Source organism: Jaculus jaculus, chromosome 8 (assembly GCF_020740685.1).
Source record: "Jaculus jaculus isolate mJacJac1 chromosome 8, mJacJac1.mat.Y.cur, whole genome shotgun sequence".
Taxonomy (NCBI): domain Eukaryota; kingdom Metazoa; phylum Chordata; class Mammalia; order Rodentia; family Dipodidae; genus Jaculus; species Jaculus jaculus.
Genome location: NC_059109.1, coordinates 141,271,150 through 141,297,712, shown reverse-complemented (window position 1 = coordinate 141,297,712; position 26,563 = coordinate 141,271,150). Strand labels below are relative to the sequence as shown.

At 43.7% G+C, this 26,563-nt stretch overlaps 1 protein-coding gene across 6 annotated transcripts in view; it reads right to left on the bottom strand.

The window, feature by feature from the left end:
* Rtel1 (regulator of telomere elongation helicase 1) overlaps positions 1-26,563 on the bottom strand; it is a 56,387-nt gene that overhangs the window by 27,031 nt on the left and 2,793 nt on the right. For all 6 annotated transcript variants that reach the window (XM_045156341.1, XM_045156342.1, XM_045156346.1 and 3 more), the window contains exons 5-10: positions 26,028-26,109; positions 25,779-25,839; positions 19,882-19,957; positions 18,317-18,401; positions 14,162-14,227; positions 12,476-12,629 (exon numbers count right to left, since the gene is read on the bottom strand). In XM_045156341.1, the coding sequence (XP_045012276.1) occupies positions 12,476-12,629; positions 14,162-14,227; positions 18,317-18,401; positions 19,882-19,957; positions 25,779-25,839; positions 26,028-26,109 (524 nt within the window). The remainder of the gene's footprint in view (positions 1-12,475; positions 12,630-14,161; positions 14,228-18,316; positions 18,402-19,881; positions 19,958-25,778; positions 25,840-26,027; positions 26,110-26,563) is intronic.

Below are 26,563 nucleotides of genomic sequence, written 5' to 3'. Positions count from 1 at the left end.
ATAGTGAATTCCTGGTCAGCCTGGGCTTCAGTAAAACCTTGCCTCAAAAAACAGACAGACAAAACTATATGTTCTATTGGATCTAGTTCTCTGGAGGAATCTAACACAATCTCTTAGCTTGAGACAGACAGAATTGAGGAACGAGGCTGGAAAGATGGCTCAAAGCCTAAAGACCTGGTTTTAATTCCCCAGTACCCACATAAAGCCAGATGCACAAGGTGGCACATGTGTCTGGAGTGGCTAAAGGCCCTGGCACACCCATTCTCTCTCTTTCTCAAACAAATAAATAAAACTGAGCTGGGGAGTTGACTCAGTGGTTAAATGCTCTAAAAGAAGGAAAAAAAGAAAGAATGAGAGGAAAGAAGGGAGGGAAACAGGCAAAAAAAAAAAAGAGAGAAACTAACAAGAGATGCAATGTATGATTTTGACTTTTGGAATGTGAGTTTTTTTTAAATATACTTTACTTATTTATTTACTTGAGAGATAGAAAGAGAGAAAGAGAGAGAGAGAGAGAATGGGCGTGCCAGGGCCTCCAGCCACTGCAAATGAACTCCAGATGCATATGCCCCCTTGTGCATCTGGCTTAAATGAGCCCTGGAAAGTCGAACTGGGATGTTTTGGCTTAGCAGTTAAGGCACTTGCCTACAAAGCCAAATGACCGAGGTTCGATTCCCCAGGATTTACGTAAACCAGATGCACAAGGGGGCACAGGGATGTGAAGTGGCTGGAGGCCGTGGCACACCCATTCTCTCTCTCTCTCTCTCTCTCAAATAAATAATTAAAGTATATTTTAAAAAAAAGAAAAGCTGGGTGTGGTGGCACACACTTTAATCCCAGCACTTGGGACACATGGTAGGAGGATCACTGTAAGTTCGAGGCCACCTGAGACTACACAGTGAATTAATTCCAAGTCAGACTGGGATAGAGTGAGACTCTACCTCAAAAAAAAAAAAAAAAAACAAACAAACCAGCAACCCCCCACCAAAAAAAAAGTAACAGGTGAGGTGAGGTGGCGTATGCCTTTAATTCCAGCACTCAGGAGGCAGAGGTAAGAGAATCACTGCAAGTTCAAGACCACTCTGAGACGACTTGGTGAATTCCAGGTCAACCTGGACTAGACAGAAACCCTACCTTGCAAAACCAAAAATAATGACAACAACACAACAAACAAATAAACAAAAATCCAAACATGACCAAAGAAAAACAGGGTGCAAATAAAATACAAAAAGAACAAGTGATGTCGGGCATGGTGATGTATACCTTTAATCCTAGCATTCAGGAGGATCACTGTGAGTTCAAGGCCAGCCTGCAACTACAGACTGAGTTTCAGGTCAGCCTGCATTACAGTGAGGCTTTACCTCAAAAGAAGGGAAGGGAAGGGAAGGGAAGGGAAGGGAAGGGAAGGGAAGGGAAGGGAAGGGAAGGGAAGGGAAGGGAAGGGAAGGGAACGGGAGGGAACGGGAGGGGAGGGGAGGGAACGGGAGGGGAGGGGAGGGGAGGGGAGGGGAGGGGAGGGGAGGGGAGGGGAGGGGAGGGGGGGGGAGGGGAGGGGAGGGGAGGGGGGGGGAGGGGAGGGGAGGGGAGGGGAGGGGAGGGGAGGGGAGGGGAGGGGAGGGAAGGGAAGGGAAGGGGAGGGAAGGGAAGGGAAGGGAAGGGAAGGGAAGGGAAGGGAAGGGAAGGGAAGGGAAGGGAAGGGAACGGAAGGGAAGGGAACGGAAGGGAACGGAAGGGGAGGGAACGGAAGGGAACGGAAGGGGAGGGGAGGAAAGGGAAGGAAAAGGAAAGAAAGAAAGGAGAGAGGGAGGGAGAGAGGGAGGGAAGGAAGGAAGGAAAGAAGGAAGGAAGAAAGGAAGAAAGGAAAGAAAAAAAAAAAAAACATGAGCTAGCTACGGTGGTATGTGCCTTTAATCCCAGCACTCAGGAGACAGAGGTAGAAGGATCACCATGAGAATTCAAAGCCACCCTGAGACTACAAAGTGAATTCCAGGTCAGCCTAGGCTAGAGCAAGAGCCTATCTTGAGAAATGAAAAGAAAAAAAATATGTAAACAAATGTTTGCCTTTGAGAAGCAGACTTCACTTACCACAGGTGGATTATCAACTCTCAAACAACTATCTAGGTAGTACTTAACAAGTAAAATGTTGAGGAAAATGGTAATCAAAACTTTTCTCACTATTAAAACCTGGAGGTGGTGCTGGAGAAAATGACTCAGCAGTTAAGAGCACTTCCTATACAAGCATGAAACTGAGACTGCTCAAGTTGATTCCCAGGACGCACATAAACAGTGTGGCAGGGCCCCAGTCTCAGAGGACAGCAGAGACACATGAATTCCTGGACTTGTGAACAGCAAGCTCTGAGATCAGTAAGAGATTCTGGCTCAAATAAGAACAGGCAGAAGAGTAATGGAGTGAGACACTCAATGTCTTATGTTGGCAACCACAGGTGAGTGCAGGGGGTGCCACACGGGGCACACAATGTGGGTATACCACACACACACAGAAGAGGAGAAAAATGGACGTAAAAACATAGACAAGGAAGATGTTCAGGGTGCCACGTGCCGATAATTCCACATTCAGGAGGCAGAGACAGGAGGATCACAATTCCTAGGCCAGCCTGAGCTACCTAGCAAGATTCCATCTCAAAAATAGAGACAGGGAGCCAGGCGTGGTGGAGCACACCTTTAATTCCAGCACTCAGGAGGCAGAGGTAGGAGGATCGCCATGAGTTCAAGGCCACCCTGAGACTACATAGTGAATTCCAGGTCAGCCTGAGCTAGAGCAAGACCCTACCTCGAAAAACAAAAACAACAAAAAAAAAGGGAGACAGGGCTGGAAAGAAGCCTTAGCAGTTAAGGCACTTGCCTGCAAAGCTACAGGATCCTGGTTCAAATCTCCAGGACCCATGCAAGCCAGATATACAAGGTGGCACATATACCTAGAGTTCGTCTGCAATGACTAGAGGCCTTGGCATGCCCATTTCTCTCTCTCTCAAAAAAAAACAAAAAAAACAAAAAAACAAATAATATATATTTTTTAAAAGTTAAAAAAAAGGGGGGGGGGAGACAGACAGCACTGAAACATCTCTATCACACCTTCCAAAGCTCAGAATCCATTGTGGAAGAGGTGGTGGAAAGAATGTAAGAGCCAAAAGAAGGGTAGGACTTCTTACAATCCAGACACAAAATGGCCTGGATATTTAAAACCTCATAGTATCTGATACTACCTGCATAAGACCATTATAGTAGGAGGAAAAGATAATGACATCAAAATAAGAGAGACTGGTTGAGAGGGGGAAGATATCTGATGAAGAGTAGAGTTGTAAAGGGGAAAGTTGGGGAGGTTTACCATGGTTTATTGTCTATAATTATGGAAGTTATCAACAAAACATATAAATTAGCCGGGCATGGTAGCGCACGCCTTTAATCCCAGCACTCAGGAGGCAGAGGTAGGAGGATCGCCATGAGTTCAAGGCCACCCTGAGACTACAGAGTTAATTCCAGGTCAGCCTGGACCAGAGTGAGACCCTACCTCGAAAAACCCCCCCAAAAAATATATATATATAAATAATATATATAAATATATATATAAATATATATATATATATATATAAATTAGGGGGACTTCCGGTTAAGATGGAGGTTTAGGAACCATGCCAAAGCAACCTAGGAGAGAAAAAACAAAACAAAAGCAAAAAACCCAGCAAAATACACTCTTCGACTAAAAAGTGAGGTATATAAGAAATTACCAATGGCAGCAGAGAAGTAGTAGAGATCCAGAGCCCACACAGGCAGGCAGAAGCGCCTCCAGCAGTGGCGGTACCAGGTCCATGGGGCCACAGTGGCAAGGCTTGGCTTGAGCAGCAGGAAAAGCCAGGTGAAGGGATTTTCCACTCACACCTGAGCTCCTCACAAACTCAAGAAACGTGAAGAGAGAACTGCACCAAACAACAACAGAGGAGCAGATCATGAGGTAGAGGATCACATGGACCAAAGGGAGAACTAGAACCACCATCCACAGCCTCCTCTCCCTCACTGCCAGTGCAAGTGCCAGCAAGCACCAGAGACCAGGGGAAGGGTGCTCACAGCACCAGCGACCAGAGCAGCAATCCAATGAACCAGCCAGCCTACTTGAGCTCACAGTGCACCAAAGAGAGACCCAAGCAGGAACACAGCAACTGAGACCAAAGTCATCCCAAAAGGTAACTGGGATTACACCAGGTCAGTACCCACCAAATAAAACTGGTATATAGGCCTGAACCGGAGGTGCTACTTGCACCTTCTGTATCAGGATAAAGTTTATGTTAAATCTGATGGAAGGTCGGATTTGCCATTCTTAAATAAGCTATATTTTGGGCTTGTTATTTGTTGCTTCTTGATTTATAGTGGCTTTGCTTCCTCTTCTACTGTACATAGGGAAGGGTCTCATTTGGTCACAAGCTGACTTGGAACCCTCAACAGACCAGAAATTTTAACTTCCTAGTGGACAGGATTAAGGGTGTGGTACAACACACACCCTAAAGGACAGTGACTTTGTTAGAGGATCTGGTTGTCATAATACCCACTCTTGCATAAATACTCTGTGCTGTTTTTCATTGAATGTGTACATAGTTTAGTTAAATTTTAGAATCTGCCTGTATATTGTTTGACTCAGACTAGTTGAATACTCTCATAGCAGGCAAACTCAACACCTAGGGTCACTTTTGTAGATATTCTGAAAGTCTTAAGGCCACATCTACCACCTTAAGCTCCTACCCTGAAGATATATAACATCAGATTGATTGATTCATCTAACAATACTGCAACTAACTAGAAAATCCAAGCATTAAATTAAAAGAAGATGGAAAAATATATACAATATAACACAAGAAACACCAAAAATCAAGACAATATAAACCCACCAAAAAGTATTAATGCATTAGAAATGACCTCTGGTGAGAATGAATTAGAGGAAATGCCTGAGAAAGATTTCAAAAGAATGATGATAAATATGCTCAAAGAAGGCAAAGAAGAAATCAAAGGAATGAAAGAGGAAATCAAACAAATCAAAGACAACACAGGAAACCAATTTAATGACATAAAGAGGCCAATACAAGACATAAATAAGGAAATAGAAATAATAACTAAAAACCAGTCAGAATTACTAGCAATGAAGAACACAGTTAATGAAATAGTAAACTCTATAGAAAATCTCCCCAGTAAATGGGTGAAGGAGAGGACAGAATATCTAAACTAGAAGACCAGGTGGCAGATCTAATACAGTCCAACAAAGAGAAAGACAAACTAATAAGAAAGTATGAATGGAAATTTCAAGATATTCAGGACACTATGAAAAGATCAAACATAAGAAGTCAGGGTATAGTAGAAAGAGAAGAATTTCACTCCAAAGGCATAGTAGGTGTTTTCAACAAAATCATAGAAAAAAACTTCTGTGAAATTGGTAAAGAGGTGCCAATGCAGATATAGGAATCCTTTAGAACACCAACCAGACAAAACCTGGAAAGAATCTCTCCTTGCCATATTAAATTAAATTACCAAACAAACCAAAGAAAAAATATTGAAAGCAGTTAGAGACAAAAATCAAGTTACCTACAAAGGCAAGCCCATCAGGATCACAGCAAATTACTCAACAAAAACTTTAAAGCCAGAAGGGCTTGGAGTGATGTATTTTAAGTTCTGAAAGATAACAACTGTCTACTTTATCCTGCAAAACTATCCATTCAAATAGATGGAGAAATAAAGACATTCTACAAAAAAAGCAGGTTAAAGAATATTTGAAGACAAAACCAGCTCTACAGAAAATGCTTGAAAGAATCCTCCATGCTGAAAAGAAAGAAAAGCACACATATAAGGAACCTAGAAAAACCAAACAATACTCAAATACTACTTAACACAACAGGGCAAAGGTAAAACCAGAAGAACTACAAAAAAAAAAAAAAAAAATGGCAAAAATGAATATACACCTTTCAAAAATATCTCTTAATATCCACGACCTCAGTGCCGCAACCAAAAGACATAGGTTTGCAGACTGGGTTAAAAAGCAGGATCCTTCAATTTCTTGCCTCCAAGAAACTCACCCTTCAACAAAGGATGGAAAAAATCTTAGGGTGAAAGGTTAGGAAACGGTGTCTCAAGCAAATGGGCCTAGAAAACAAGCAGGGGTCGCTATCCTAATGTCTGACAAGGTAGACTCCAGTCCAACATTAGTTAGGACAGACACGGAAGATCACTTTATATTGATTAAAGGCACACTCGAACAGGAGGACATTAGAATCCTAAACATATATGTACCTAACATGAGGGCTCCGAACTTCATCAAACAAACGCTATTAGAACTAAGGTGACAGATAACACCACACAGTTGTAATGGGTGACTTCAAAACCCCACTCTCATCAATTGACAGGTCATCCCAGCAAAAAGTAAACAGAGAGGCATCAGGATTAAATGAGGTCATAGAATAAAAAATGGGTTTAACAAATATATACAGGACATTTTATCCAACTGCTGTAGAATATACATTCAGCAGCACATGGAACAGTTTCTAAAATAGACCATATATTAGGACACAACACAAATCTTAACAAACACAAGAAAATTGAAATAATTCCTTGAATTCTATCTGACCACAATGGAATCAAACTATAAATAGCAAGAAGAGTTATAAAGGACACACAAAATCATGGAAACTAAACAATACACTACTAAATGATGAATGGGTCAATGAAGAAATCAAGAAGGAAATAAGAAAATTCAGAGTCACATGATGATGAGAACATAACATACCAAAACCTTTGGGACACAATGAAGGCAGTCATAAGAGGGAAATTTATAGCTTCAAGTGCCTATATTAAGAAATTAGCCAGGTGTGGTGGCGCACGCCTTTAATCCCAGCACTTGGGAGGCAGAGGTAGGAGGGTTGCCATGAGTTCAAGACAACCCTGAGACACCATAGTGAATTCCAGGTCAGCCTGGGCTAGAGTGAGACCCTACCTTGAAAAACAAAAAAAAAAAAAAAAAAGAAAAGTCTCAAGTAAACTACCTAATGCCTCACCTTAAAGCCTTGGAAAAAGAAGAGCAAGGCAAAATGAAAATCAGTAGATGGAAAGAAATAATAAAGATTAGGGCATAAGTTAATGAAATAGAAACCAAAAAAAAAAAAAAAAAAAAATCCAAAGAATCAATGAAACAAAGAGTTGGTTCTTTGAAAGGATAAACAAGATTGATAAACCCTTAGAAAATCTGACCAAAAGAGACACAAATTAATAAAATTGGAGATGCAAAAGTCAACATCACAACAGATACCAGAGAAGTTCAACAAATCATAGAGATGTACTATAAAAACATATACTCCACTAAGTATGAAAATCTGAAAGAAATGGATGATTTCCTTGATTTATATGACCTACCTAAATCAAATCAAGATGAGATTAATCACTTAAATAGACCTATAACAAGTATGGAGATCCAAGTAATTATCAAAAATCTCCCAACTAAAAAAAGTCCAGGCCCAGATGGATTCACTGGTGAATTTTACCAGACCTTCAAAGAAGAACTAACACTATTGCTTCTTAAGCTTTTTCCATAAAATAGAAAAAGAAGGAAACCTACCAAACTCCTTTTACAAAGCCAGCATCACCCTGATACCAAAACCAGGCAAAGACAGAACAACAACAACAACAAAAATTACAGACCAATCTCCCTCATGAATACAGATGCAAAAATTCTCAACAAAATATTGGCAAACAGAATACAAGTATACACCAGAAAGATCATTTATCCCGACTAAGTAGGCTTTATCCCAGAGATGCAGGGATGGTTCAGCATATGCAAATCAGTAAATGTAATACATTATATAAATAGATTGAAGGACAAAAATCACATGATCATCTCATTAGATGTAGAGAAAGCATTTGACAAAATCCAACATCTCTTCATGATAAAAGTCCTACAGACACTGGGAATAGAAGGAACATCTCAATATAATAAAGGCTATTTATGACAAACCTACAGCCAACATATTACTAAATGGGGACAAACTGGAAGCTTTTCCACTAAAATCAGAACAAGACAAGGGTGTCCACTGTCTCCACTTTTATTTAATATAGTACTAGAAGTCTTAGCCATAGCAATAAGGCAAGAGACATACATAAAAGGGATACAAATTGGAAATAAAGAGATCAAATTATCATTATTTGCAGATGACATGATTCTATACATAAAGGACCCTAAAGACTCTACCAGCAAACTGTTAGAGCTGAAAAACACCTATAGCCATATAGCAGGATACAAAATAAATATACCGAAATCAGTAGCCTTCCTACATGCTAACAACACACACACAGAGGATGAAATCAGAGAATCACTCCCATTCACATTGCATCAAAGAAAATAAAGCACCTTGGAATAAACTTAGCCAAGGAAGTAAAGGATCTCTACAATGAATACTTTAAAACACTCAAGCGAGAAATTGTAGAAGACACTAGGAAATAGAAAAACATCCCTTGTTCCTGGATGGGAAGAATCAATATTGTGAAAATGGCAATCTTACCAAAAGCAATCTAAACATTTAATGTAATCCCCATCAAAATTCCAACAGCATTTTTCACGAAAATAGAAAACAATCCAAAACTTCATCTGGAATCACAAAAAATCTTGAATATCTAAAACAATACTGAGCAAGAAAAATAAGGCTGGTGATATCACCATACCTGATTTTAACCTATACTACAGAGCCACAGTAACAAAAATAGCATGGTACTGGCACTAAGCAGACATGTAGATCAATGGAACAGAATAGAGGACGGAGATGTAAGTCCAGGTAACTAAAGCCACCTGATATTCGATAAAAATGTCAAAAATACCCATTGGAGAAAAGACAGCCTTTTCAGCAAATGGTGCTGGGAAAACTAGATGTGTATCTTTAGAAGGATGAAAATAGATTCTTTTCTCTCTCCATGCACAAGAATTAAGTCGAAATGGATTAAAGACCTTAATATCAGACATGAAACTCTGAAACTGGTAGAGAAAACTCTACAACATATTGGTCTTGGCAAAGACTTTTTGAATATAACGCCAATTGCTCAAGCAATAAAACCACAGATTAACCACTGGGATCTCATGAAACTACAGAGATTTTGTACGGCAAAGGATACTGTGAAAAAAGCAAAGACGCAACCTACAGAATGGGAAAAAAATCTTTGCCAGCTATACATCTGATAAGAGGATTAGTATCTAGGATATACAAAGAACTCAAAAAATTAAAAAATAAGAAATCAAACAAGCCAATTAAAAAATGGGCTATGGGCCAGGCGTGGTGGTGCACGCCTTTAATCCCAGCATTTGGGAGGCAGAGGTAGGTGGATCGCCATGAGTTTGAGGCCACCCTGAGACCACACAGTGAATTTCAGATTAGCCTGGACTACAGTGAGACCCTACCTCGAAAAAAAAAAAAACATGTTCTACATCCCTAGTCTTCAAGGAAATGCAGATTAAAACTACATTGAGATTCCATCCCACTCCTGTCAGATTGGCTACCATCATGAAAACAAATGACCATAAATGCTGGCAAGGATGTGGAAAAAGAGGAACCCTTCTACACTGTTGGTGGGAATGCAATCTGGTCCAGCCATTGTGGAAATCAGTGTGGAGGTTCCTAAGACAGCTAAAAATAGATCTACCATATGATCTAGCTATTAGGTATATATCCTAAAGACTCATCTCATTACCTTAGAGATACATGCTCAAACATGTTTAATGCCGCTCAATTCATAATAGCTGGGAAATGGAACCAGCCTAGATGTCCCTCAACTGATGAGTGGATAATGAACATATGGCACATTTATACAATGGAGTTCTACTCAGCGGTAAAGAAAAATGAAGTTATGAAATTTGCAGGAAAATGGATAGATCTGGAAAGGATTATACTAAGTGAGGTAACCCAGGCCCAGAAAGCCAAGCATCCCATGTTCTCTCTCATATGTGTATCCTAGCTACAGATGATTGGACTTCGTGTGAGTAGGAAGAAAACTCAGTAGCCAAGGCCAGTAAGCTAGAAAAGAGATATAAAGGGAAGCGAAAGGAAGGGAGAGGTGTCCTTAATAGGATGGTATTGTATATATGTAAGTAGAATAGTTTAATGTGGGTGAAAAGGCCCAAATGAAGTCAGGGGAAGAAACTGAGTAAAGGAAAGGTAGAAGGAGGGCTAATCAAAATCTAAGAGGATATAAATAAATCATATGGAATGCTACTTTTTTGGACAATGGAACACTCAGGAGCTGCAGATTGTTACTAGAAAATTTTCAGTGCCAGAATGGGATACCTTCCAGTGAGTTGTTGGCCAGAGAGGTCCCTGATGCCCCTAAAACATTTTAGGCTATTGCTGAGGCCCTTAGATTCCCACCAGGAATAGATGGCAAGACCCTTTTGCTGAAGACTCCACATACTTGGGCTGCAAGGCTACTGAGAAATCCTGCTGGAACTGAGCTGATAACCTCCTCCATGTAGACCAGCTGACAGAAAGCTGGAAGAAGCCATTCTGCATGCAGTTCAATGGGAGAGAGAGAAATCACCAATGAAGATACCCAACAGTGGACACTGCAAGCCTTATATTTGGCCAGCTAGGCCAAATGAGCCAATGGGTGCAATAGTGGCACGTCTGTCATGGTGGAAACCATCTGCTCTCTAACTGGACTGGAGGCCCTCTCCATGGGATGGAATACATCCTTGATACTTGAAACTTAAAACAGGGGTTGTCATGAGCCCTAGGGGTGTAACATCTGCCGATGTCTGGCTAAATGTCTATACTATGCTTATCAAACTACCCAGTAAGTACTTCTCTTAATGTTCATACCCTTATATTAATGCTTCTCTCACTTTTGGTAGAGAATCTTTTCTTTTCAGATGGCAGTCACCTAGGGATGATTCAGAAGGCATTATGGTGTTGGAAAGAAGTGACAGGAGTGCTCAGCACTGCAATATCTCTATCACACCTTCCATGGCTCAGGGTCTATTGTGGAAGAGGTGGCAGAAAGAATGTAAAAGCCTAAGGAAGGGTAGGACTCCTTACAAAGTGCTTCCCCCCAGACACAAAATGGCCTGCATATCCATGTCCTCAAAGTGCCTGACACTACCTACAAAAGACCATTATAATAGGAGGAAAAGATCATGACATCAAAATAAAAGAGACTGATTGAGAGGGGGAGAGAATATGATGGAGAATGGAGTTTCAAAGGGGAAAGTGGGAGGAGGGAGGACATTACCATGTGATATTTTTTATAATCATGGAAATTGTTAATAAAAAAATCTGAAAAAAATACATATATCTATTAGGGTTGGAGAGATGGCTTAGTGGTTAAGGTGTTTGCCTGGAAAGCCTAACGACCCAGGTTCAATTCTCCAGGTCCCACATAAGCCAGATGCACATGGTAGTGCATGTGTCTGGAGTTCGTTTGCAGTGGCTAGAGGCCCTGGTGCACCCATTCTCTCTCTCTCTCTCCATCACACCCCTCTGTCTCCAAATAATAAATAAAAATAAATCTTAAAGCTGGGCCTGGTGGCACACACCTTTAATCCCAGCACTCGGAGGGAGGGGTAGAAGGATTCCCATGAATTCAAGGCCACTCTGAGAATACAGAGTAAATTCCAGGTCATCCTAGAGTGAAACCTTACCTCGAAAAACCAAAAAATAATTTTTTTTAATTAATAAAATAAATAAATCTTTAAAAATAAAATAAATAAAAATTAAAAATAAATTTTCAAAAAGGGAGACAAAGGAAAGCTGAAGCTACCTAGGACCTGTACTTTCCCAGACAAACTTCACACAAGTGACCTATAAAAGCAACTGAGGTAAGGTTCTTCATATCTACCCTACCTCTGAGAAAGCAATGCAGCAGAACACTAGAAGGTACTTGCACAGTGCTCTCTATTCAAAGTGGTCTTGCTCAAGCAATCATGGGCTCGTAGTCTGCCACTGACAGAAACTATATACATATATGAATATGCTGTGTGTTTGTGGGCCCTGAGGTTAAAATTATATAAATACAAGATTAAAACACTGGAAAGAATTGGGAATAGCAAGGTATGTGTGGCAGTAGATTCACATGTCACTAAAGAATGCCATCACTGTAAAAATATTTAGTTTTTTAATCTTACACAGTAGAGAGCAAGTCAATGTCAGATGGAAAAGAACATAAGGACTTCAGAAAACACTGGAACTATCAGATGATGTCAACCCTCTCTGGTGTATGGGAAGGACCTTGAAACATATTCTAAAATGCCATCTGAACACAAGACACTAGAACTATCAGATGATGTCAGCCCTCGCTGGTCTGTGGAAAGGACCTTGAAACATACTCTAAAATGCCATCTGAACAGAAGGTTCCAGGAAGAGTACATACTGCCTCAGTGTAGGGTGTAGCTTGCAGAAGCTTTGGCCTCCAGCAGGCCTAGACTCTACCTTCCAGCTCTTGGCTGCAGACTTACCTGAGTTGGGAGTGTGTACACTGAACTCCAGGTAGAGTTCACTTTGCTGGGCCACCCGGGTTTGCTCCTCTAAAACATGATCGATAGCCTCTAGTCCTGAAGCCATGTCACGAGGGGTTAAGTCAAAGGAGGCAGACTCCTCACATATCTTCTCCTAAAAACACAGAAACACCCATGTCAAAGCAGAACAGGGTTAGGATGGGGGCTCCAGAAAGCAGAAATGGGGATTAGAAGCTGACAGTCAAGACCCTAGAGCCCTAGCTTCTGGTCTTTAAAAGTCAAGTCACAAGCTGGTTGAAAAATAACCCTGTCTGCCCACACCAATGCTTTAGAATAACTATTTTGAGGCTGGGGAGATGACTCAGTGGTTAAAGGTACTTGTTTGCAAAGCCTGGCAGCCCAGGTTCAATTACCCAGTGCCCAAGTAAAGCCAGATGCACAAAGTGGCAGGCGTCTGGAGTTTGTTTGCAGAGGCAGGAAGCCTCAGAACACCTATTCTTTCTTCTTTCTTTCTTTCTTTCTTTCTTTCTTTCTTTCTTTCTTTCTTTCTTTCTCTCCCTCCCTCCCTCCCTCTCTCTCTCTCCCTCTCTCTCTCTCTCTAATAAATAAAAATGTTCTAAGCCTGGCGTGGTGGTGCACGCCTTTAATCCCAGTACTCGGGAGGCAGAGGCAGGATTGCTGTGAGTTCAAGGGCAGCCTGAGACTACATAGTGAATTTCAGGTCAGCCTGGGCTAGAGTAAGAACCTACCTTGAAAAACCAAACAAATAAAATAATAACTGGTTGCTTTTCCCATTAAAATCTTCACTTTCAGGGTTGGAGATAGCTTAGTGGTTAAGGTACTTACCTGCAAAGCCTAATGACCCAGATTAGATTCCCTGGTACCCACAAAAAGCCAGATGCACAAATGGCCCATGCATCTGGAGTTTGCTTGCAGATGCTAGAGGACCTGGCATGCCCAATCTCTCTCTTTCTCTCTCTCTTTTCTCTCTACTTGCAAACAAATAAATAAAAGTTTTTGTATCTGGAAATTTAAAAATCTACATTTTCAGCTTCAAAAGCCTTAAGACACCATGTGTGAGCTCACTGTCAACTTCCCACAGCAACCAACTACCTGGATCCAAGTATGGAGTAAGGCCGTTCCAGGGGAAGCTGTGGCACTCCATCAAGCTCACCCTAGGCTCTGCAGCAGCCACATGGCTGCTCCATGAGCCCATCCTCTGAGGTCATTCCACCCAGTCCTGAGCTGTGACCCTAGGGGCAGGAATGGGGCTGGTGTGGGAGCATGCTGGTGATGAGGGACAAAAGAAACCAAGAGAGGACCTCTAGGAACCACTCCTTCTGTGATGCCCCCAAAGATGAATAGCTCTCCACAGAAACTTCCTAAGGATCAGGCCAAGTAGCCTAAAGGGAAGAGACTCTGTAGAAAGGACAGAGAAGAATGCAGGAGATGGTGGGACCACGCTGATCCCACCACCCAGCCAGAAGAGCAGAGCTGCAGTGAAGGGCTTATATGTGGACTCTGTGCCTGAGGGCACATCTGAGGCCCAGTTGGCCTATTTTTGGCCAGGCTGAAGCATCTGTTAAGAATAGCCAGGTTCCTGGGCTCTGAATAGAGTTCCTCCAGAAAGGTCTGGTATGCTAGAAGAGATAGGAAGCACTTAGCACATAGGTCAGGGGGACTCACCACATTGTGGGCTTCATCAAAGATCACAACTGTCCCCTTCAGGTCAATGTTGTGTGCCCTACGACTCTACAAGAAAGAAGGGAAGAGACAATGGGTTAGAGGTGAGTGGGGCAGGACCAGCTGAGTACAGGCTGTACATGATGGGCATCGAACATCATGTGCAGGGACCATACACACTATGGTGGGGACACAAAAGGTCCTCATACCCCACTGTGGCAGCTGCTCTAAACTGGATGGAAGGCAATCTGACAACGCTTGCCAAAGCCTGACCAAAGCATGCTTGTGGTCACCTTTCCTGTGGGATGGCTCACACACAGCACAAAGAGCACGTGCCATGGACAAGAGGTGTTTTTTTGTTTGTTTCTGAAGCAAGATCTCACTCTAGCCCAGCTGACCTGAAACTCACTCTGCAGCCTAGGCTGATCTTGAACTCATGGCAAACCTACCTAAGCCTCATGTACCACCACACCTGGCTTTTTTTTTTTTTTTAATAGCAAGGAGAGAGAAAAGGGAGGGGCGAGGGAAAGAGAAAGAAAGAAAGAGAGAGAGGGAGGGAGGGAGGGAGAAAGAAAGAAAGAGAGAAAGAAAGAGAGAGAGAAAGAGGAAGGGAGGGAGGGAGAGAAGAAAGGGGGTAGGGAATGCCGGGGCCTCTGGCCACTGCACACAAACTCCAGATGCATGTACCATTTTGTGCATCTATTTTTTATGTGGGTACTAGGAAATCAAACCCTAGGCCATCTGGCTTTGTAAGCAAGTGCCTATAACCATTAAGCCATCTCTCTAGCTATCTTGGTTTGGCTTTTTTTTTGCTTTGTTTTTTTGTTTAGGTTTTTTGCTGTAGGGTCTCACTCTAGCCCAGGCTGATCTGGAATTTATTATGTAGTCTCAGGCTGGCTTTGAACTCACACCCAACATGCCTGACCTGGTTTTGTTTTTAATTTCATTTTATTTATTTGAGAAAGAGAGAGGGCTGGAGAGATGGCTTACACTTAGGCTCTTGCCTACAAAGCCAAAGGACCCAGGTTCAATTCCCCAGGACCCACATAAAAGAGAGGATGGCATATGTATCTGGAGTTCATTTGCAGGGCTAGAGGCTCTGGCATGCCCGTCTCTCTCTTTCTCTCTCTCTCACTCTATCTGCTTCTTTCTCTTGCACTCAAATAAATAAAATAAAGTATTTGAGAAAGAGGGGCACATAAACAGAATGAGTGTGCCATGGCCTTCAGGGAATGAACCTGGGTCCTCATATTTCACAGGCAAGTGCCTTAACCGCTAAGCCGTCTCTCCAGTCCTTGGTTTAGTTTTTAAGATAGGGTCTTGGGCTGGAGAGACGGCTTAGTGGTTAAGGCACTTGCCTATGAAGCCTAAAGACCCAGGTTCGATTCCCCAGTACCCATGTAAGCCAGATGTACAAGGTGGCACATGCATCTGGAGTTCATTTGCAGTGGCTAGAGGCCCTGGTGTGCCCATTCTCTCCTCAAATAAGTAAATATGTACATATAGTTTAAAAAAAAGATAGGGTCTCACTAGTTAGCTCAAGTTGGCCTGATAATTGTGATCTTACTGCCTCAATTTCCTGAGTGCTAGGATTAGACATGAACTACCACACCCAGCTGCACAGCTGAGTTTTGAGACATGTGCACTATGTAACTATTACCTCTCCATTACCTTCTCCAGGATGCAGCCATGGCTGCCTGAGCTTCCTTCAGTCTACTTGTAGTTTCTACTGTAGAATACATCAAGATATGCTTCCTAGTTCTACCAATTGTAAATAAGCTACAGTGCCAGTATTCACCTAAGTCTTTGCAGTTTGGGTGGAGCCACTGACACTGTAATTACAGAGCTGTTTCACTATCTGCATACCAGCAGCCAGGTGGAACTTCCCATTGATCCGACTCTGGTACTTAAAAATACATATATTTGAAATCAGGTGTGGTGGTGCATGCCTTTAATCCCAGCACTCGGGTAGCAGAGGTAGGAGGATCGCTGTGAGTTCAAGGTCACCCTGAGGCTACATAGTTAAGTCCAGGTCAGCCTGAACCACAGTGAGACCCTACCTTGAAAAATCAAAGGAAAAAAAATTATTTGAGAGAGAGAGAGACTGGGCACATCAGGGCCTTCAGCCACTGCAAACAAACTCCAGATGCATGTGCCACCTTGTGCATCTGGCTTACGTGGGTACTAGGGAATTGAACCCAGGTCCTTAAGCTTAGCAGGCAAACACCTTAACCACTAAACCATCTCTTTAGTCTTATGACTTGCCTTGTAATCACCTTAAATTTCCTAATTCTTTTTTCTTTTGATCATATATATATATATATATATATATATATATATATATATGTATATATATTTTTTTTTTCGTCTTTTTGAGGCAGGGTCTCATTCTAGCCCACATTGATCTGGAAAACACTGTAGCCCAAGCTGACCTCAAACCCAGGGCATGTGTGCCACCATGGTCAGCTAATCTTTTCTTTATATCTATGCTATGTGGGTCTGAGCTTCAAGCCAGGCATGGGAGTGAATATCTTTAATCTCAACACTCAGCATGTAGAGGCAGGAGGATAGTGAGTTAAAGGATAAAAGATGCCAGTAGAAAAAATCTTAGCCTATCTCAAAGCTGCAAAGACCTCCCTGTTACTTGGAGAACTTTCCATTTCAGCTTATACATTTTGATTTGCATAGTGAGAAGAACTAATATTCATCCTTTCCAAGTGGATATTCACCTATTTTAGCACTATATTTTGAAAACAAACCTAATCACATCTTTCCCTTCTGAATTGCCCTGTCATGTGTGTGCCAAAACCAAAGTGCTGCAGAGAGGCAATTCAAGGCAGCTTGGGGCTTTACAAAACCAAGTCAGGTGTGGTAGTGCACGCCTTTGATCCCAGCATTTGGGAGGCAGAGATAGGAGATCGCAGTGAGCTCAAGGCCACCCTGGGCTACATAATGAATTTCAGGTCAGCCTGGGCTAAAGCAAGACCTTATCTCAATTAAAAAAAAAAAAAAAGGCAGATGGAGGCTGGAGAGATGGCTTAGCAGTTAAGGCATTTGCCTGCAAAGCCAAAGGATCCCAGTTGGATTCTCCAGGACCCATGTAAACCAAATGCACAAGGGGTGCATGCATCTGGAGTTAGTTTGCAGTGGCTGGAGGCCCCGAAGTGCCCATTCTCTCTCTCTCTGTCTCTTTCACCCTCTTAAACAAAATAAATGAATATATATATTTTACACACACACACATAAATTAAGGGGGGTGGGTAAAGATGGCTTAGTCCAGTTATGTCACTTGCCTGCTAAGCCTAAGGACCCAGGTTCCATTCCCCAGTACACATGTAAGCCAGAATAAGGTGACACATCTGAGGTTTGCAATGGCTAGAAGCTCTGGCGTGCCCATTCTGCCTCTTTCTTTCACTCAAATAAAACTGCCACCTGTGTAGTTTGTTAGGGCTCTCTATCCATTCCACTGAACTGCTACAAGCACACACTTGCCATCCTGTGTTTTGTAGTGAATGCCAACTCAGCTCTTCACAGCTATAGACTGTGCAAGTTTCCATGTAAATATTAGAATCAAGGTGGATGTGGTGGCATACACCTTTAATCCCAGCACTTGGGAGGCAAAGGTAGAAAGAAGGATCACTGTGAGTTCAAGGCCACCCTAAGGCTACATAGTGAATTCCAGGTCAGCCTAGACTAAAGTGAGACCCAACCTCAAAAAACCAAGTAATAGTAATAATAATGATAGAATCAGCTTATCAGCTTTGGTGTAACTGTCCCAGTTGAGGACCAGGCCCCATATTCTTAATAGCTATTACCAGAAAAGACAGAAAGATGTCGGTTTTCCTATGTCATCTGCATCTCCTGTGGTCTGATTTGAAAGAGGCTGAGCTGAGCTGTCCAAGACCAAGGGCAGGCACTGGCCCAGAGGCTACAGCCTGGGCTCTACTTACTCCTGTCAGCCTTCTTATGCTCAGGTTGTTCAAGACAAACCATGGCTCTAGGCTGTTCACAACTATACCTAGCCAGGTATTGAGCCTCTGATCACTGACAGAAGGGAGGCCTTCTGCCCACACCTGCTGCTATGAGGGCCTAAACCAACAAGGATCAGTCAGTCAAGCCCAAGGACAACCTGGAAATCAGCAACCACTGGCTCCTCACCTTGGCATCCAACAAGTAATTGTACGGCATGAAGATGATATCAGCTTGCTGCTTGAGGTTCCGAGAAAGGTAATATGGGCATACTCTAGGAGCAAGGAGAGAGAAGATGCTTTAAGAGCCCACAAAGATGTGAAGATGTGACCATCACATGAGCCACTATGACCTCTGCCAGGGAGAAGCCCTCATCCTACACACAGGGTCTCAGGAAGGAGCTGTTGCCCATTAGTGTTTTCAACTATGTGAATGTTTCATCTGTTTCAAAACTCTTAAAGTGGTTAGAGATGTAACTCAGTTGGCACAGTGCTTGCCTACCATGCACAATGCCCCGAGTTCAAGTGCCAGCATCACAAAAATCATGTGTGGTGGCACATGCCTATAATCCCAGGATTTCAGAGGTAGAGGCAAGAGACTCAGAAGTTCAAGATCATCCTCAGGTACATAGCAAGGTCAATGACAGCTTGGGATACATGAGACCTTCTCAAAAAAAAATATATATAGATAGATCTGCTGTCTTCAGAAGGGAGCTGAGCTTCAAGTACCCACATAAAAAGTCATGATGCATTAAATCAAAAAGAACATTTAGGGCTGGAGAGATGGCTTAACAGTTAAGGCACTTGCCAGCAAAACCAAAGGACCCAAATTCAATTCCCCAGTACCCACATAAAGCCAGATGCACCAGGTGGTGCATTATGTCTAGAGTATGTTTGCAGTAGCTAGAGGCCCTGGTGCACCACCCATTTTCTCTCTCTCTCTCAAATAAGTTAATAAATAAATAAATAGAACATTTAGAGAAGACAGGGAAGATGACTCAGAGGTTAAAGACTCTTGTTTGCAAAGTACTGGTCCTGGTATAATTCCCAAGTGACCTACATAAGCCAGATGCAAAAAGCAGCAAGCGCCGGGCATGGTGGCGCACACCTTTAATCCCAGCAATCAGGAGGCAGAGGTAGGAGGATCGCTGTGAGTTCAAGACTGCCCTAAGATTACATAGTGAATTCCAGGTCAGCCTGAGCTAGAGTGAAACCTTACCTTAAAAAAAAATTTTTTTTTTAAGTAGCAAAGCATTTGGTATTGGTTTGCAGTGGCAAGAGACCCTGGCACACCCATACGTGTACACACATACACAAATAAATACATAAATATGTTGTTTGGGTTTTTGAGGTAGGGTCTTTCGAGCCCAGGAAAAAGAACTTTTGAAGCCAGGCATGGTGGTGCACACCTTTATTCCCAGCACTCAGGAGGCAGAGGTAGGAGATCACCAGGTCAGCCTGGGCTAGAGTGAGACCCTATCACAAGAAATAAAAATAAATTGAAGCATAAGCATGAACAAAGCCATGTGTGTGTTTCTACCTCTATAGACTGTTCACAGCAGTCACCTTGGGATGAAGGCCAGAAGGAACAAAATGGGGAGATGGTTTCATATTTTTTTCCTTTATATTCCTAAACACTACTTTTTCACATTGTTAGTTGCATAAATAGAAAAGGAAATGTATTGTGCCTCCCACATCTTGACAGTCTACCATGGAAGGACACAGCAGCCATGGTGTCATTGGAAAAAGTCTCACTTGTGTTTATTCCCACTCTTGACCAGGTCCTCAATGTCCAGGATGGGAATGGCCAGCTCCTGATCCAGACTTTTCTCTGCAGATGAGAGACAGAGTAAGTACATACACACGCAGGGTCCATTCAGTTGTCCCATGACTCCAAGGGACACCCAGGACAGAAGGGCCATTATGCAATAAGACAACACAGAGCAACTTCTCACCCCAAGTCACTCCAAAACATTACAGGAGTTGCCACAGCACCCAGTCTTTGAGGGTGGAGTGGGCAGGAATCCACAGCCTGATAGCTTGTTATCATACCCATAGACTGTATAAAGCAGTACCACTCCCTCTAGCTTCCTGCAAATCAAAATGGACCCACAGTTGTCGTAAGAAGAAAAGCTGGCATAGCGGTTAAGCGCTTGCCTGTGAAGCCTAAGGACCCCGGTTCAAGGCTCAGTTCCCCAGGTCCCACGTTAGCCAGATGCACAAGGGGGCGCACGCATCTGGAGTTCATTTGCAGAGGCTGGAAGCCCTGGCGCGCCCATTCTCTCTCTCTGCCTCTATCTGTCTTTCTCTCTGTGTCTGTCCCTCTCAAATAAATTAAAAAAAAAAAATTAAAGGTCAGGGCAGGGAACAGGCACAATGAGGGGTATTTCCAGGCAGAGACCTCCTGCTGCCTGATGGTCCATCCCCTTCCTCAGGACAGTAACTCATGGCACAACCTGTGTTGGCAAAAAGTTCTTCAAAGGCTTTCCTCCATAGCACAGGCCTCCAAACTGGAGCCACGGGAATGCCCTGGGAGCTACTAACAACCTGAGCTGTGCCCTTTGGGTAGGACCAGGGACCTCTAATAACAAGTAGCCAAGAGTCTTCGGATAGCCATACATGAAACCCAGGGAGATCCCCCCCACAACTCTGTTCTCTGGCTATTTCATACCCATACAAGCAAGTGTCAGGCCCCTGAGGAGCAGGACTAAGGCCATACTCTACAGAGACCAAAACACACAAAGATAAGGAGGAGGGAAGGAAGTAGGGAAGAGGGAAGAAGGCAGGGAGAGGGGCTGAGGGAGAGGGACCTCTCTGCAAATGCTTGCACAGATAACAAGGCAGGTAGGAGAAGAATATAGCCCTCAGCAGTGCCATAGCAACAAACCAGCCAATTGGCACACACTGCAGCAGAACCTAGCTTGCCACACTTCCTGGACAGAGCTGAGCAAGGAATGCATGGAAAGAGGCAACAAAGAGAAGTAAGAACCTAGTGTGGTTGCATATGCCTTTAATCCCAGCTCTAAGGAGGCAGGGGTAGGAGAACTGCTAGGAGTTCAAGACCACCCTGAGACTACATAGTGAATTACAGGTCAGCCTGGGCAAGCATTCCAGCTCTTCCCCTTCCTTTCTTCCCAAAAGCATAAGGCTTTCCTTCCTCTTGAGCCCCTATGGGGCTGTAGACAACTCTAAAGACAGCCAGGACTGACCCAACTGCTGGAGACAAAATCTCACAGCCTGTCAGAGCAGCAAGGACATGCAGATCTACAGCTAGGCAACCCTTTTAAAGGCCAAACAGTTAAGACAGCTAAAGCCAAGTATGTTGGGGAAGGGGGGGTGGGTCTGATCTATAGCTCCTAGGACCAAGCGCAGAGACCTGGAAAGGAGACACAAGAGGCAAGGGTTGTCAAACCATCTGAAATGTTCCCACCCTTCTGCCACAGGAGCCTGAGGCCTGACATTCATGGCTCACAAGGCATGTATATGTAACCTCTCCAGTGGGGCCTCCACTGCTGTGAGCAAAACCTTCCCCAGCCTTCAGGACCTGTGAGGACTGAGGCAGACCATTAAAACTTATAGACTCCAAAGTGCAAATCCGCACAATGTGGAAAGATGGCCAAAGCTGATCCCACAGGAACTGCACGAGTGCCCTCTGGCACAGTGCAAAGGGGCACCTGCAGCCACCTCTTCAAGGGCTATGGACAGGGGTTGACCAGCATGAGGAGTGGTAATTAATGAGTGCATCAAGCAAACACAGGCCAAGAAACAGGTGAGGGAAGAACCCAGGCGTGAGGGCTATAAACAGAGGGATGAGCAAGGTAAGGAGAAAGACACTTTTTAGACAACACAACACCCACAAATGGAAGAAATCACAAAGAGTACTCAGCAGTCTCTCACAAGCAAGGACAGAAAAATAATGACAATGCTGGGTGTGGTAGTGCACCTTTAATCCCAGCAGAGACAGGTGAAGGAGTACTGCTGTGAGTTCAAGGCCTCTCTGAAACTACATAGTGAATTCCAGGTCAGCCTGGGCTACGGTAAGACCTTACCTCAAAAAACAAAAACAGGGCTGGAGAGATGGCTTAGTGGTTAAGCGCTTGCCTGTGAAGCCTAAGAACCCCGGTTTGAGGCTCAGTTCCCTAGGACCCACGTTAGCCAAATGCACAAAAGGGCGCACGCATCTGGAGTTCGTTTGCAGTCGCTGGAGGCCCTGGTGCGCCCATTCTCTCTCTCTCTCTCTCTCTATCTGCCTCTTTCTCTCTCTGTTGCTCTCAAATAAATAAATAAAAATAAACAAAAAAAATTAAAAAAAAAACAAGTCCCCATTTCCTGTGGTACTTGCCCAGAGCTCCCAGGTGATGAAGGCCCTAGCATGTTAGTGGGGCTCCTCCTGCTTTTTGTGTCCATTTATGGTTTTGAGGATGTGTCCGTAGTCTGCAGTGAATACTGGCTGCAGGTCAAAGTTAAACAAAGGACTTATTTGGATAGCCAGCAAATCCAACCTTATGAACTGTTCCTAGGAACTGGCTGTGCTATGACAGGAGGGTTGTTGGATTATTATGAGATTTTTTTGTTTTGTTTTGTTTTTGTTTTTCGAGGTACGGTGTTGCTCTGGCCCAGGCTGATCTGGAATTTACTATGTAGTCTGAGCTTGGCCTCAAACTCATGGCGATCCTCCTACCTCTGCCTCCCAAGTGCTGGGAATATAAGGGTGACCCACCACGCCCAGCTACATGTTTTTTTTTTTGTTTTTTTTTTTTATCCTTTCTCTTCTTATGGAATCAAAACTGAAGTACGCAATGGGGTATACTTAATGAAAGTTCAATAATTTATGAACCAGTGAATTTGGACATCAGGGGTCACTTGCCAATATCGTGCTATATACAAAGAAAGTTTGCATTACATTTACATTATTGTTCAAAAGCAAAAGGGAATAATAACAACTGTGCATCAAAACAATCAACAAGACAGGAAAAATCCACCTCAAATCAAGTGGAGAACCTAAAGATTCAGAATAGTGTTTCCCCTTGTGGTCCACATACATTCCCTTCCCAGTTAAGCATAGGAATTGGACTGTAAATTCTGGATGGAGAGCCACAGTACTATGGCTGCCTGAGGAGATGCACTGCCCACTGAAGGTTGGAATAATGCCTGTGCGTGACATCTTTTACCTAGCTAACAATTATCATTTTAGATGAGGAACTTTCCCTGTAGTCCATATTTGTGAACTCTTTTGGTGGGGTAAGAGAAGGACTTTCTTCAGATTTCAAATTTGTAATGCAAGAACTTTAAAAAATAAAGTTTTAGGGAATCTGGGGCTGGAGAAATGGATTAGTGGTTAAGGCGCTTGCCTGTGAAGCCTAAGGATCCAGGTTTGATTCTCCAGGTCCCACATAAGCCAGATGCAGAAAGTGGCACATGCATCTGGAGTTTGTTTGCAGTGGCTAGAGGCCCTGGCATGCCTGTCCTCTCTCTTTCTCTAGTAAATAAAAAATAAGTATTTTTAAAAAATAAAGTTTTATAATTCTTAAAAAAAAAAAAATGACACCGGGCATGGTGGTACAAGCCTTTAATCCCAGCACTCGGGAGGCCGAGGTAGGAGGTTCACCACAAGTTAGATGGAAGCCACCCTGAGATTACATAGTGAATTCTAGGTCAGCCTAAAACCCTACCTTGAAAAAAAAAGATGTTTGCAAAGTCTTATGGCCCAGGTTCAATTCCGCAGTACACGTGTAAAGCCAGATACATCAGTGATGCATGTGTCTAGAGTTTACTTGCACTGGTAGGAGGCCCTGACACACCCATACTCACTCTGCCTCTTTCTCTCAAATTAAACTAAATTAAGTTAAAAATGAAGCCAAGGCCAGGCAAGATGACACAAACCTTTAACTCCAGCACCTGGGAGGCAGAGGTAGGAGGACTACTGTGAGTTCAAGGCCACCCTAAGACTACATAGTGAATTTCAAGTCAGCCTGGGCTACAGCAATTCACTACCTCAAAAAACCAAAAAGAAAAAGAAAAAAGGAAGTGGGACATGGTAGTGCATGCCCTTAATCTTAGCACTTGGGAGACTGAGGTAGAAGGATTGCCATGTGTGATGGTTTTATTCAGGTGTCCCCCATAAACTTAGGTGTTCTGGATGCTAGGTTCCCCAGCTGATGGCAACTGGAAATTGAAGCTTCCTGGAGGTAGTGTATAGTTGTGGGTGGACTTAAGGGTGTTATAGCCAGTTTCCCTATGCCAGTGTTTGGCATGCTCTCCTGTTTTTATGGCCCACCTTATGTTGGCCAGGGGGTGATGTCCACCCTCTGTTCATGCCTTCGTTTTCACCTGCCATCATGGAGCTTCCCCTTGAGCCTGTAAACCAAAATAAACCTCTTTTTCCTGCAAGCTGCTCTTGGTTGGGTGATTTCTACCAGCAATGTGAACCTGACTGCAACACCATGTATTCAAGCCCAGCCTGGAGCTGAAGTGAGTTGTGGGTAAAACTGGGCTTGAATGAGACCCTGCCTTGAAAACAACAACAACAAAAATCCACTCCCCACCAAAAAAAGGGGGGAAAAAGACGGCAGGAGAAATGGCTTAGCAGTTAAAGTACTTGCCTGCAAAGCCAAAGGACCCAGGTTCGATTCTCCAGTACTCACATAAAGCCAGATACACAAGGTGGCACATGCATCTGTAGTTCGTGCAGTGGGCTAAAGGTCTTGGCACACCTATTTTTTTTTTTTCTCTCTCTCTCAAGTAAATAAATAAAATAAGATCCAGAAGGGGGTGAAAAAGACAGCAAGAAATAGCTGGGATCCTTGTCAAAGGCCATGCTCCCGTCATGTCTCTTCAAGAGGCAAAGAACAGGGATACTGTGTGATAGGAGATCCCATCCCCTAAGCTCAAGCCTCTGTCCTGACCAGCAGCAGGTGCAAAGGTCTCAGCTCTAATATACTGGATACTCAACAAACATCAAAGACAGCAGCTTTCATACTGTTAAGGACTTGAGTGTTCTAGGGCCTCTAGCTCTGAGCCTTCCTGCTCTGTGTTAGAATCTCAGACCCAACTCTATGACAACATACAGAGAGGACTCTAGTCCCACAGAAGCCCAAGCACCCCAGTCACATACCCAGCACTACAGATGTGGGACCCTTCAGGTTATGAGAAACTCTGAGGGACACATCAGAAGCTTTCCCTGACACAAGTCAGCAAAAGGAAAGCCATGGGACAAATTCAGAGGGAAACAGATGTGCTCAACACTCCAGCTGTGGACACCACCTGTGGGATATTGTCAACTGAGTAACTGGTTGGAACTTGGTTCTTACCAAGACAGAAATCTTGGCTGTCAGGAATGCACCAGGCTCCCAGAAGTAAAGCAGGTGGCTCAGCAGGAGCCCCGTTTGCACAGTTGAGTCAGGTGCAGAGCCCTCCATCTGGAGATAGTAAGACCCCCTCCCTGAGTGCCAGTTCTGAGGTGCTAGACAAGGGCCAGCCAGGAGCTTTTCTGCATGTAATACCAATGCAGGTGACCCCTCAAGACCAAAGATAGTACCCAAGAACAATCTGTCCCACAGGCTGGTGAACTAAACCCCAGAAGGCTGCCCACACCTCACCCCAACTCTGCTGTACACCTGCCAGTAGGAGCAGCTTCAATGAGCTGCTCTTACCTTCTACATTGTTGTAGAAATGACAGGAGCGACTAGCCACCTTCTTGCGGCACAGGTGTATCTGTAGGAAGAAAGGCAAAGCACACAGCTAGGGTGGCTAAGAAACAGCCCACCCTTGGCCCTTGGTCCTCACCAGCAACTATCATCTGTCCACCTTCCCCATACACTTTAAGCCATGGCCCACTAGAGCAGGAAATACAGCTTCAGGGTTTAGTATCCTCTGGAACACAGAGGTGTCCAAGAGCCTACCTGTATGTGGTTATTCTCCTGCTTCTTCACCTCTGGATGAATGCACAGCTGCTCCCGGGAGCCCAGCACACATATCCTGGGCCTGACAAAAGAGAAAACAGTGGGGCGTGGTGGTGCATGCCTTTCTTCCCAGCACTTGGGAGGCAGAGGCAGGAGGATCACCATGAGTTTGAAGCCACCCTGAGACTACACAGGGAATAAAATGGTTGAAATGTGATGTAGGCTTGTGGACAAAGCAACCTACTTTCCAAGTCCTCCTACACAGGAACCATGGCAGAACACCAAGACTCACCTGGATTTTGGCAAAAGGCAGATGATCCTCCCTTCATGAGCAAAGCTGCCCAGGGAGCCACTGTTGGTCCCCACCACAGCCTTGCAAGCAGGCACCAGCCAAAAGACAACCATAAGCTCAAGGCTTCTTTCTCACAAGTAAAAGGAGTCAGAGCCAGCCAGCCTTCATCTCACACTGATCACCCACACATACACACACTGTGAACCTAGCTCCACAAGTTCTTCACATGGTAACTTTGAAGTAG